The sequence below is a fragment of the Amphiprion ocellaris genome, chromosome 20 (assembly GCF_022539595.1).
Source record: "Amphiprion ocellaris isolate individual 3 ecotype Okinawa chromosome 20, ASM2253959v1, whole genome shotgun sequence".
NCBI classification, from domain to species: Eukaryota; Metazoa; Chordata; class Actinopteri; family Pomacentridae; genus Amphiprion; species Amphiprion ocellaris.
The window spans coordinates 6,856,861-6,870,493 of record NC_072785.1 but is presented as its reverse complement, the minus strand read 5'-3'; the positions used below and the strand labels follow the sequence as shown (position 1 = coordinate 6,870,493).

At 40.9% G+C, this 13,633-nt stretch overlaps 1 protein-coding gene across 3 annotated transcripts in view; it reads left to right on the top strand.

Annotated features, from left to right (window-relative positions):
- Nucleotides 1-13,633, top strand: part of dnmt3ab (DNA (cytosine-5-)-methyltransferase 3 alpha b) — a 59,465-nt gene that overhangs the window by 1,249 nt on the left and 44,583 nt on the right. For all 3 annotated transcript variants that reach the window (XM_023271647.3, XM_023271652.3, XM_023271639.3), the window contains exons 2-4: nucleotides 131-336; nucleotides 3,965-4,072; nucleotides 13,010-13,352. In XM_023271647.3, coding sequence (XP_023127415.2) covers nucleotides 253-336; nucleotides 3,965-4,072; nucleotides 13,010-13,352 — 535 coding nt within the window. In that variant the 5' untranslated portion in view covers nucleotides 131-252. The remainder of the gene's footprint in view (nucleotides 1-130; nucleotides 337-3,964; nucleotides 4,073-13,009; nucleotides 13,353-13,633) is intronic.

Sequence of the window (13,633 nt, the reverse complement as noted above, 5' to 3'; positions counted from 1 at the left end):
GCACACTCCACAAAGAGGAAAGCTGAGAGCAAAACAAGATGATTTTTTCAAAGGGAATGTGCACAAAATATGTGAGAGATGCATGAAACTCCAGCCTGAGGAGCTCAAACTGTTTCTTTTCTTCTCACAGGAGAGCAGAGAGAAGAGGGATCATCTCTCATTTCTTTATTTTTTATTTTCATTTTTTGACTTTTATTTCCGCCCAACATCAGACCATCATCACCCTCAAAGCAACCCTTAAGAATCTCAGCGATGCCGTCCAACACTGTCACCAATGCCAACACCGCCGCTGCATTCAAAGGCTCAGACTTCACTGATTCACCTGGAAACAGAATGGTAAGAAATGCACCTGCAGGAAGTCACTCATGCAGCTGTTGTGAAATTAAGATTCCTTCCCTTCATGGCTGATTTTTGTTTTCCCAAAATATCTGCCGAAAAGGCACAGATAAGCATGTGTACGTGGGGGTAATTCTAGGTCAAATTACAATTACAATTTTCATAGCCGTATTGCTGTAATATTACACGGATGGAGCATTGCAATTAGAGGAATGTGGTTTATGGTTTTGCACAGTCACTTCAGGGCCAAAACCAATTAAAACCCTGCTCCGTTTTCTGAATGGAGTTAATCATTCAGTCTGATCTGTTGCAAGCCAACTGGATTTTATGGGGGCGGGGGGGAGACATATTCAAATCTTTATCGAGGAATTTGCCGTGTTTAGTGCCGTGTCACCTCTCCGGCTGCAGACAGACTCGTAATTAGTCTGCAGCATCACCTCGGCAGCAGCAGCATCAGCGAGGAGGCTGCTGCTGCTGCTGCTGCTGAGAGGTGCAGCTGTATTAGGTGACATTTTGCTGTAGTAATGGTGCTTGGTGACGTGGGCGTTGGCTGGTGTAGGTTGAGTTGGAGCTGGAATGGCTCTCAAGCTCTTTTTACCAGAGGGTGGGAGGGAGGGTGGGTGGTGGTGGGGGGGGTATCTGTCCTCTTCCTCTACGTTCCCATTACACAGTACTGCCCTTAGTCTTGTTGCCTGGCAACAGACATTGCCTTAAATAACCAACTACCCAGATGGAAATAGTGCGGAGATATTGACAATGTAGTAGGGTTCACTCCAGGCAACAACAAATCATATTACGGGCCTTTTTTTTTTGTTTGTTTGTTTTTTCCACCTTAGAAAATGTGCGGGTGAAGCTGTGTGTGAAAATGGCGTGTTGTTATTTCCCCCTCCGATTGGGATTTTGGAGTAGCGGTGTTGTGTTGGTGTGGGCTGTTTCGGCAGCAATAGCCAGGCACGGCTGAATTGTGTCATCCATGTAAGTGCTTTCCAAATGAGGCTGCACACCAGGCTGCACTCAAAACGTGCTATTATCTATGCAAATTTTGCCACCCCGGTAAGGAAGAAGCACCAGGCATTCTATTAGCGATGGCACAATGAAAGGGAACGATCTGCAACACACTTCTATTACAAAAGCATTGATATCTACATTTAAAATAACCTTTCGAAGGCCCGTAGATAACCTTCATTGATGAATATTTGATTTTTTTTCCTCCAGATTTTACAACCATTTGTGCCAATTATACTCCTCTGCCCATTAATCACAGCTCCAGTTACTCTGATCACATCCATTCCTTTATGTAAATGAGTTTATCCCCCTGGGACACTAATGGTTGATGGATTTATTCCATTTTAGCAGCAAACACTCTCAGGACGTAACATGGCCTGACATTTGAAATTGCTGCCTGTGTTCATTAACGTCCTTGACCTTTTAAATTATTAAGCAACGGTCTATTTAAAACATTTTTGCAGCTTTTTGGTGTTTTCTGATCTGTAAACTGCACAGGGAGAAGCAATGAGATGTTTCAGCAGCTTCTTGCTGGTGTTACACTTCATTTTCTGGCAATATATTCCTCCAGTTGGTCAATATTTGATTAATTCACAATCTGTTGGGTCACTGATTTCTGTTTAATGACTGAAGCAAACACAGAATCTTTTGTTCCACATTAAACATGATCTGCGGTCAAAATCTCCCAGAACTTTTTCCCAAACCATAAGCTCCATTGAGTTGGAGTTCTGAAGCCTTTATAAAAAACTTCACATCACAAGATCTTTTGAAATTTGCACAGCTGTCACAAAATTCCCATTTTCTGAGCCATTCAATGACTTATTTTCCATTTTGGTTTAAAATGTGAAGTCTATTCTTGACCATGAAAACAGCAGCCGAGGAAAAAAAACTTCTCACACTGAGGCCTCTTCAGTAGCTCTTCTGGTGCTTTTTCCTTTTTTTTTTCAAGCACATGATCTCCATGTGGAGATGGACTTTGCCAAAGTGTTGAGAGATAAATCAACAAAGTGCTCTGAATCTGCAGATGAAGATAATTTCATAGAGCCACCGACTAAATGGACATTTATGATCTCAGTTGCTGCTTTAATATAATTTGATCCTCGACTGGAATATAGGCTTCAAATGCAAATTTCATGTAACATCAGGGTGCAGAACTAATACAGATACTTCAAGGGATGGATAAACGGGCAACACTGACATCATATTAAAATACAGTAAGATTTAGGGGTGGGACTGACTCATGATACAATGCTATCATATGTTGCCACCAATAACAAGTCATGATACAGCGATTCTGTGACACTTGACATAATGATATTATGTAATTAAAAATACAAAAAAAGTCACTAAAAAGGCAAAAAGCAAGAATTACATATTTATTTATTGTATTGTGCCACTGAGAGTGTCTAATGTCAATAGTTTCAAATTTTAATGCAGTTTATTAGCTCCCCGTTTGCCATTTTCCCACTTATTCACCACAAGCTAAGTAACTTCTGCTCTAGAAAGCGCCACCATAAGCTGCAATGACATAGTGACTCTGAAATATTTGGTATTTTGATCATTTCCATGTCAATGTTTGGGCCCCCGGCTGGCAGAACGTACACTTGAATTTGGGTTTAAATTGCAAATTTCTTTGTTTCCAGATGATTTTCATGTAAAGTTTTTAACTCCACGTGTGCACAGTAGAGTGTTGCTGCTCTCGTTTGCTTCCTGATGGAGGAATCAAAAGTGTCTCCCCTACTTTTCCCCCATAACTCAGTCACTGTATTGTCTTCCTGCATGTAAGTCCACCCATGACGTGAGGAAAAAGTCATGTAGGATCTTACGGTAATCTTCTCCACCGTGCCTCAGCTTAAAATAAATGTGCTTCCCAACACGTCAGCAGAGGGACCGGGTTGCAGAATGCCTTTCGGCGCAGAGAGCCCATTTATCTTCGAGGGAATCTCACATTCAATACCGAAGGAATTTAATAAGGACCTCTCCCTCCACCCCCCACTGCAGCTGTCAGCAATGGCCTTGCAGCCTCATTTGCATTCAAACCTGGTGCTGGTGGTCCTATTCAGTCAATATTGAAACTCAAAGCATCTACATTAGGATCATCTTTTCTCCCATCAACCCCAGGGGTACTTGGTGGCGACGGACATGGGGCTTTGTTCGCGGGGGTAGACAGTTTTATTAATCAAAGGGAAATTGCAGCAGGGGAAGGTGGGGGCCGGTCAACGTCTTTGTAACGGTGTCAAGAGGGGATTGTCTGAGGAAGGTCAGCGCTGCGTCCGCAGAGCTTTCACTTCAGTCGAGTTCAAAGAAACGTGTCATTCAATTTCTGTCTGTCTCATTGTCCACTCAGCCAGAGACACTCAAGGACTCGCTGCAGTTCCTCCCAAACCTTCAAGTGTTTCACTGTGCTGCAGTTTAGTGTGTCCTGCAGATCCAGCATCATTGTTAGCTGAGGTGAAACTGACACTTACAGCTTTACTGTACGCACAGAAGCAATCACTCATCACCTCGAAAGATGCATCACTTTATGCGCACCTAAAAGCAAACTTGACATCTCCAAAGATAAAGACACTCTTGCTTAAATAATTGCAGGATGAGTCACGGTTTGCTCTTTTTCTCTTGGCAGGGTGAGAGCACAATACTGGACATGGACCTGATGGCTGAGGAGAAGTCGACTCAAAGTAGTGCCTCTTGTAAAGCTGGCAAACCCGGAAGGAAGCGCAAGCAGTTTGCAGTGAGTGTTGAGCCCACATGCCTACGTCAGTCCATCCATGCATGTTTGTTTTATTGTGATTTTCTGCCAGATTTCCCAACATATTGGCTCAACATTGCTCATAGTCCAGACTAGACATCAGCTAGTCCTTGAGCACTTTATCAGTTTAATTCGTTCATTGTTTTTTTTTTTTTTTTTTTGTAAAATGATCCCTAAATTCCATAGAGTGGGTAAAAACCATTGAAGAGCTTCCACACTTTCCAAAATCTGCTCTGAACTTTGTAATTTAGTGGTATCCTCAAATAGTTCCACATCAGGAACTTACAGGCCATTTTAGGGCGGCTTGAGCCATTGTGTGCAAGAAATGTCGCTGTAGAACCTCTATCGGTTAAAACTTGAAAGTACCTACTCTAAGATAGGTAGCGAGAAGTTTAAAACTGATTTGGTAAACTTGATAAGCACCATGTTCCTGTCCTCTCGATGTCCTTGTTTGGTTGCAGTCTTTCACCATATAAGCAAACACAACAAACCCTCCATTGCTCTATTTCCTACATGTTCATAGAAGTGAAGTTGCATCCAGTAACTACTATTTATCATTGTTTTGATGCACGTGAAGTCACGGCCAAAGCTGCATGGCAATGGAAACAGAAAGGCTCTAAGGGCAGATGAAGGGCCATTCCCTGAAACATTTTTTGCCTATCTGAAGTTCTTGCAGTGGAAACTTGCCTAATATGAACTTGTTAATTTCAGCTCTCATAGCTGCAAATTCCATGGTTTGATTTCTGCCACCTCCGTCCACCTCTTCACAGTCAGATATCAGCTAAAATACAAAAAAAGAACACAAAAGAACTACCTCAAACGACAAGTTGTCCAACCACATCTGAAGGCTGCCGTTTCAAACCACTCAATGAGCCACAAAGCTGAAAGCAGGATAAAAATCTTTCTGCTGTGGAGAAGTGTGAGAAGGCATTATTTCCTCAATTATAGGGATTATTGTGGAAGGTAAAAGGAAGACAGTCTTTCACTGGACTATTATGGTGTGAAGTGATTCTTGTTGGTTCCTATCTTTGTATTGAAGAAACCACATCTGAGGGCAGTGATGCAAAGGTCTCCAACCAGGCTGAAACATTCCCAAAATTGGTGAAACTGGTGATAGGAAAGACTTTGAGAAAGTTTATCTATATTTGAGTCATTATCCGGCTTCCTCCCTCTCTGAGACAGAAAGATTTTCGCTCCACTGCCAAGTTTGGCATTTTGAAACAGCTCTTTTGCTGCATGACGCATTGTTTCAAGCTTAAATATGACCTCAAGTGTTCCATGAGAGACGTTATGCTCGTTCAGAGACTTTCAGTATTAAAGAGTCTGACATAAAACATGCTTAATATGCAATATTACAATCAGAACTGAGTCCCGGATCCTAATTTGCCTCACAGGGCAATTTAATCAGCTCAGAGCAGTGGAGTGGATTGGATGAATTTCTGCAAAATTTCCGCAAAAGTCAATGTTTTTTTATTTTACTATGAATATCTTCCGAGACGCCACCTATGCACGGCCTCAATACCAAAACGGAGGTGTTGTTTCCGCCTTCTGGAATCTCTTAGTGCTTATTTGTACTCATGAATAAACATGACAGTCTCCACCACATTTCCCAGATAGACGCTACACTCTCACCATTTGTATCTGTTTGTGATGTCTTTTGTAGTTAAAAGCCCTGATTTAATAATGACTCTTGGGCCAGCATATATCTGGGTGTTTTTTTTCCTCTCTCCCCGAGATGTTATCATTTGCATAAGCTTCTGCTAAAATTCAAGTTAATTATCTCTCGCAGCATGATCTGACAAACCAAAAAACGGGATTAGAGAAATATTTACAGATAATATACAGTTGGGAGGGATCTGCCGGAGAGGCTGAGTCAGTGTATTTGAAGCAGCTGAGGGCTTGTATCAATAACTGATAAAGAGAAGCTGCTCTCAGAATCGAGGCGCCTTTAGGGAGTGTTTTCACAGCTGTGGGGGATCGACAGCATAGACCAGACAGTCACATAGGTGTTCACTGATGCTGTTGGTATTATTCTCAGTCACTCCTACTTGTAAAAGCCAACTTAAAGTGCAGTCAAAGGAACTTTTTCTTCAATTTTTTTTTGCTAAAAATAGTCTTAAATGAGATAGTTTCAGTTTTTCTTTCATGTGCTTCATATCAAGTGTTAGAAAAGATGGCAATGAAGGTGTATCACAATCTTTCAAACCTCTTTGTTGTTTTATCAAGAAATTCTCATTTTGTAGAATGGACAGACACTGATTTTTGCTATAAATATGAAATCCACACTCTTTTGTTTTTGACCCTCCGTCTGACAAATGTTGACCTGATTTCATCTAATACTAAAAAAAAATGTTGGCGATAAAATTTAAAACCAACTGGTAGAAGGTTGCAAGTTGCTTATTTTGCCTCTGACATTGGGAACAAAGTGAGTTTATTGAAAACTTCCTGATGAATTCATAAAAATGGACCGTAAATATCTGTTGAATTGTCTGAATCCCAAGTTTGTGGGTGTTTTTTCACTCCTGTCACGTTTTTACTCACTGTGAGCTCATTTTTCCTTCCAATAGAAACACCTCTTTTGAAACGACACAACCATGACTAGTAGTAGAGGGAACTTTTTATTTTTAGTGCCATACATCACAGAAAAACCCCACAAAAGTTGAATTTGAAAAGAAAAACAAAATTCTATAATCAGCAGCTTCAGTAGAAATCAGCTGGAGTTCTTTTTTAGGTTCTTGAAGATGTTTCTCATCTCATCCAAGATTCTTCTTCAGTTGTAACTGATTGATGGGGAGTTCCAGAAGTTTATAGTCACATTTTTGTAGTTCTAAGCAATCAGCAATCAGCAGTCTTCCAGCTGCTGACTGGTGTCACCAAAGCTGGAAAGAATACAACACGATATTTTACTATTTACAGTTTTTATTGGTTTCAACCGATGTCTCCTATCCGTTTTGTATGAACACTGCCTGCAGTTCAGCTGAAAAGTCCCTGAATTTGTGTCACATGACTGTTGGTAACAGGTGAAGCAACTAAAAGTTTCACAGTTGCACAAAGGAGTGCGGAATTTTTGATTTTTACAGAATCACCTTAGAACAAACTTTTTTGTGGCAGTTCAACAAAGGACATGTTGAGTGAATAGATTTTGTTGAAACATCACTTGACAACAACTCAACATCATTTGAGTTTAAATGTGGATAACTTCCCTGAATGAATTGCTTTTCAGAGATGAGTAGTTCAAGGACTGTCGGACAGTTGAAAGTCCAACTATTCTTTCTGTTTTCACAGTTTCTTGCTCTGATAAATGATGTTTTTCTGGCAATTCTTGAACTATATCATAACTTTCATACTCACCAATGGGTTTGCTACAATAGTACATTATTTTTGGAAATACAATTCCTGGGGGGTCTCGAATTCCATTACATGTAACACGATTTTCACCGTAAGTCGAAGCTCCCGTATCTACATAAGTATCTATGTCACTCACCTAAGCTAACACAGTGGTAAAATAATATTCTAGGACATAAAAACCCTGTACAGTAAAAACAAACTTAAATGAAGAACTTTTTTTTATTATATCTAATTTCACTTCCATGGTGATGACTTTCCTTTTCTTCAAAGCACAGAAGAGTCTGACTTGCGCTAGGGAGCCATAATGAAAGAGAAAAGTTTCCAAAAAAACAAACGAAAGAAAGCGAATGTAGCACAATCCAATGTGGCGTACAACTAGCGAATGTCAACAAATCCATCTTTCTCATATAGCGCCGCGTGACGACGCATTCGTCTGCTCGGCTTGCCAAGTAGTTCCAGTACGAAATTTGTTTGAACATCACAAACGGTGTACGTCAGAATGATAGAACAAGACTTTCTTAATAAATTTATGGGAGATGGCGACGTAACCGCAAAACGCTGTAGGTCGAGGACATTGTAAACCAAGGATCTACTGTATTCACTTTTTTTTTTTTTTGGAGTTCAAAGAGATGATTGACACCACTCTCATAACTAAGTAAATAAGTAGCTATGGCCATTAGCTTGGTGACTTAGCTTATCATAATGTTAAACCTGACGTCACAGGTCAAGCATTAAACAAACTGGAGAACAGGGAATGTCAGTGATTAATATCAATATTTATTGTCCACAGTACATAATCATAAAATTACAATCCTATTCATCCGAACGGGGTCTAATCATATACCTTTCATACCGATTGCACGTGAGCCCGATGTACCAAGGGTGAAAATGCTGCTGCATATCAAATACCACTGCAATCAATTCACTCATGCCTACAACCATCACACTTAAGTTGGGTCTCAATACTACTGGGAATCAAGGCTGATCATTACTCACCACGGATCACAATAGGGAAGTGAGTAAAACAATACAATTATCAAAAAGACTTAGTCCGCTCTCACATGTCTTTTTATTCACAGGCCCTGCAAGGCCGAATGGACTGACTAAACAAACAAAACCCACAAACAAAAACTACAGGAGGAGACTGCAAAGCACAAACAATAAAAACACAGTTTACTGATTAAATGAACGATTAAACATAACCAAAGCAGAATAAAACACCCTTTAACAAATATCCTTTAAAGCCGCACACCTGCTACGCCGGCATCTGACACGCAGCAGGAAATCCCTCGCCCTATAAAACTGTGTGGTCACAATGCAACATGCAAAGACAGCTATTAAAAAGGCACACCGTAACTTCTGTAAATGAGCCACTCCTTAAATAACTAACAGGCATCTTACCACAAATCACAGCTGAATTCTTGTGTCTCTCTGGCCTCATCATCAGCACCTCCCTCCTCACCTGACTTACTTTACCGTTGCCTTCCCCAATCAGAAGCAGACAGCAGAGGACTGCCAGGTGCCACTGGTTACAATAAAGACTGAAAACCTGAGTCTCATCAACCAGTCAGCTTCTATGTGGCTATATCGTGGTGTTTCTCTCTTATTTAGAACTGTGTCTTGTGCCTTGAAGCTTTTGTGTCTGTTGAATTTGGCACGGTGCTCCCAGGAAATGAAATGTTTTGTGGTTGATTCTAACTTTTACCTGTTTTCAAAGCCATCCGGCCCTTTGAAATGGAGGGATAATAGGACAAAAAAAATCTAAATAACTTGTAAAAATGTGAATTAAAAAGTATAAAACCCTAACCTTAACCCTATGCATACTTCTGGTTAGTAGAAGTAGTTTGTGTTACTTGGTTTCTTTTTTTCAGTTTAGTCTACATTATTTTTTGGGATTTTTGGTTCACTTTTTCTGGCTCCTTGCGTTGTGTCAATACCTTCTGGTTGTCTATGAGCAAACTTAGAAGAGACTGAGTTTGTGAGGTATGTTGATCCTAAAGTAAGAGTTTTTCTAGGAATGAAGGTGTCTGTTGCTAGATCACATCGGTAACTTCTGCTGTACGGCTGTTCAGATTTCCTGACATGTCTCTGAGGAACACAGTTTCTCAGCTGAAGGTATTCACTATATCTGCAGACCTGTTTAGCTGTGCATTAGTAAGGCCACTCTTAAACTTGTGCAGTTACAGTTAGCCAAACTGAAGGCGTTGTGTTACGATGAGAATCTACATGTATTCATTTGGTGATGTTAAAAATACATAAATATATTTTCATGTTTGGCCCTGATTTGCTGCCAAGTCCATTTTACAGTGCAGCTAATAGACTTAGAAAACCGATCACACTAATTGTATTATCATGGACAATATTCAATCTGTAACATTAATTTCACTTTTATTTGGCTGCAAAACGAAAATAATTTACATATAGCCTTCATTATGGAACAATGCCAGATAAATAAATGAAGTTTCCGAGCTCTAATGTGCAGCTGTCACATTAGAAATAAGTAGTTTTCTACCAACGTTCCTCTCTTCTACCACATGTAGTAAGTTTTTATTGTCTTCATGCTTTCCATTCTAACAGTCTGTTCCTCTTGACTGCAGTAGGCATCATACAGTCTGTCATTTCTGTGTGGGTCCACATCCGATATCTCAGTCGCGACGCCCTTTAGCCTTGGTATGGTTTAAGCTTGTAGGTGGGTTTCGGTCGGAGTGTGGTTAGGGGTTTCCCCTTGTTTCCAATGTTCTTGCTAAGCTAAGCTAACGAGCTGCAGGCTGTAGCTTCATATTTATTGTGCAGACATGAGAGTGGTATCAGTCTTCTCATCTTGTGTAGCTTTTGACAAGAAAGTGAATACACATGATTCAAAAAACTGGTGAAATGTTCCTTTCAGAAAAACACCCCCCAGCAAAGTGGCAAATCCTTTTTATACCCCCAAGTACATTCAAATTCTTCAGTAAATGTAACGATGCTGAACAATGCCCATCATACTTTCTTAAAGCTACTTAACGTGACTTCTTCACATTCCAGCCAGCTTTTTACAACCCAAAGATATTCAGTTTATCATCACGTAAGATAAAGAAAAGCAGTAAATACCGACAATCTGCTGATGTTTGACATTTACTTTTGCTTAAACATTAACGAAAACGATCATTTATTATAATAGTTGCAGACTATTTTGTCAGCCAATGTAGTGATTCATCAGCTACTATTTTCATGTCTAATTTGAGGATTTAATCTTACATACTGTATATACTAAAGTAACCCGCCTACAGTGTCAGAAAAATATACAGAAATGTGTATTTTAACACTATAAAGATTAGTTTATCCATCCTATATTCTAAAAATAATGTTTGGGTTCAACAAAAAAAATTATGCCACACTGTGCATCAGTCTTTTTGAGCTGTGACAACTTTTCATGAAATTTTGTTCTACCAACAAACTACACTGAATTCAGGGAATTCACTTTTCGTCTTTAATCAGAGGTGTTTTTTAATAGCAGGCTTAACTGTCTGACATTGTCCAGGCAGGTTAAGTAGGTAGTAAGATTTAAAATGAAGAACTCAACCCAATTTAATTAAGTTACCTCAGTTTAAATTTCGTTTTTAAATCAGATGATTGAGAAATTTGAGTTTATATTAAGCATTATATTAAGTTGATGCAATTATGTCAACAAGACCCATCAAAAATGACGTTTGCAACTAGAAATGTTGATCGAAATCAACAAATTCCGTCTTGCAATCATGCCTTTATTTAAGTGGTGGGAATAGACCCTTGGATTACTTGTCAGAGTGTATTATCTGGTGGTGTGTGAGTGTAATCCTGCAGCAGTAAGTTGGATTATCTAGTTAGTGTTTAGTTTTTGACCTCTGTCTGCCTCCATGACTTGGCCTTATTTACCAACCGTGACCTCTGACCTCTGGCTGGGGCTACATGTAGTTCACCAGGTCACTAATCTGTTGCATAATTCTCTCAGCGACAGTCATGTGTGTGTGTGTGTGTGTGTGTGTGTGTGTGTGTGTACTTCCAGCCTGTGTGTGTGTTGGGTTTTTGCAATGTGTTCGACTTTCTGTTTGTGTCAGCTTGCTGTTGTGTGTAATTTGTCTAAACTCCCTCGTTCTCTCATTATGAACTGAATATTAATAAGTTCTGAGCAACGGGTTTGTTGTTTTCGTTCATCGTGTCAAACACATTTACTGGAGAGCTGTTCTTTGTACGAGTGCAATTGTTCAGTTTACAGTTAATTTGCTCTCAGTTACTACAATGATGAAGTCATTTAGCGCCGTGCGGCCTGTGAAGAATGCTTTAAAGCAAACTTTGGCTCGACGCAGCCTTGTTTTATGATGCTCGACGTTCATTCTGCATGTCTGTTCCGCATCATTTGCATTGCATCAATTACGCAGAATTGTTTTAGGTCTCCGGCTCCCATTAAGGCCACGTTTACATCGTGTTTGTCTATTCAATCTGCAAGAATCAGATTACGTTTGACCTTTTTAGCTTCTAGCGCCGGATCTCGTGCTTGCTAAATATCGTGTGTTGACAGACAGATGCCTCCCGAGGCGGCGTCGCTGCTGCTGATGCTGCTGCCGCCGCCGCCGCTGCCTGTCTTTAAATGCAAACTGCTGTACCTACATCTTGAGATGAAAGCTGCAGTGCTGCTCTCATCAACGCTGACAGTCTGATCTCACAAGACATGCTCCACTTTCTGCTCCCAGTGACCCTGTGAAGGGATTGTCTGACAAAGTGTATTTTTTAAAGCTATTTATAGGCAGCAGCAGAGACACTATCGTTTTTCTTCAAACACTTAAGAGTTGAAATTAATCTTTTTCTAGGCCTTCGATGTAAAAACTGAAGCTTAAATGCAGCTTTAAGCAGGTCATCTTGTGTAGAATGAAATAGTTTAACTGGGCGTTGCAAACTGGCCGGAGAGAAGAACGTCTTAGTTGTCAAACAGCCAACATTCTCAACATATTTCCGTGCTGCTGTAATGATGAATGCACGACTACAGGAAGCTCACCCGTGTACCTGATGAACTATAATGTAATCCCTTCCTTGCTCGCAAGTTAATGGCTGTGCAGCAGATTTACTGGCATGGCTTTGAAGTTTACAACTCTGGTTTAACAGAGCTGGATCAGAAATGCCGTAATTCACTGGCTAATAAGTGCAGAGTTGAGCTACGCTTTTGATTCTGTCCAGATAGAGCCGAAGAGGCTTAAGAGATGAAATTAAGCTTGTCTAATATGAAATGGATGAATGCCTTAACTCACATTTTCTGAAGAGAGACTGAAAAGTGCTTATCCGCGCCCTGATAGTGCCAACTGCTTTAACGTTGCTCGCTCAGATGACCTTTTCTGAAGCGCGTCGGATGATTTGTTGTAAATCCTGAAAGGTTTTGTTTAACTCGCAGCCAGCTACAGTAGATCCACTGATGTGTCATAACCGCTGGCAGGCAAAACACCGTTGTACACCTTCAAAACATCAGACTGTAACATACTGCTTTGACAATAACGATCTTAAAGGCTGATAGATTGCCAGGATGTTAACATTTCCAGCTTTTTCTTCCTCCTCTGCCTGCAGGTGGAGAGCGGCTCTCTCCGAGACAGTGTGGGCAACAGCTACTCCGGGGTGGGGAGGCCGTCCATAGCACTGCTCCACAACGGAGACATGGGCGGGCACAGAGACAGGATGTCCGATGCCTGCTTCCCCAAACAGGAGAAGAGGGAAGTGGAGAACGGGATCCCCAGAGAGCTTTCCTCCTGCCGGGCCGAGGACAGCTCCCAGGGCCGGAGCCTGAGTCCCTCCCAGGAGAACGGATTCCTGCCCAGCCGGGAAGAGCAGGACTCGGAGAAAGACAAGGACGAGAGCCTGATGACGCCGCGCAAGAAAAGAGGGAGGCGGAAACTGGAGCGTCCAACGAAATGTGAGTTTTTTTTTTTTTGTTTTTTGTTTTTTTTTTTTTGGGGGGGGGGGGGGGGTTCTGGTTGTCGAGTTTCGCTATCTTTTTGATCAGCTTTCCAGCAGGAACAGTCACATGCATGTTAGTAGTACAAGATGTTGAGTAATGAACTGTAAATGGATGTCAGACTGAGTGGGTGCGTGCGGATCCACACGCTGACGCTGCCAAGATTAGCAACACTGAGGCTAAACGTGTTGCATTCAGGCTGCTGCACAGTGCAGAGAAGAAAAGGAGCTACGGCTATT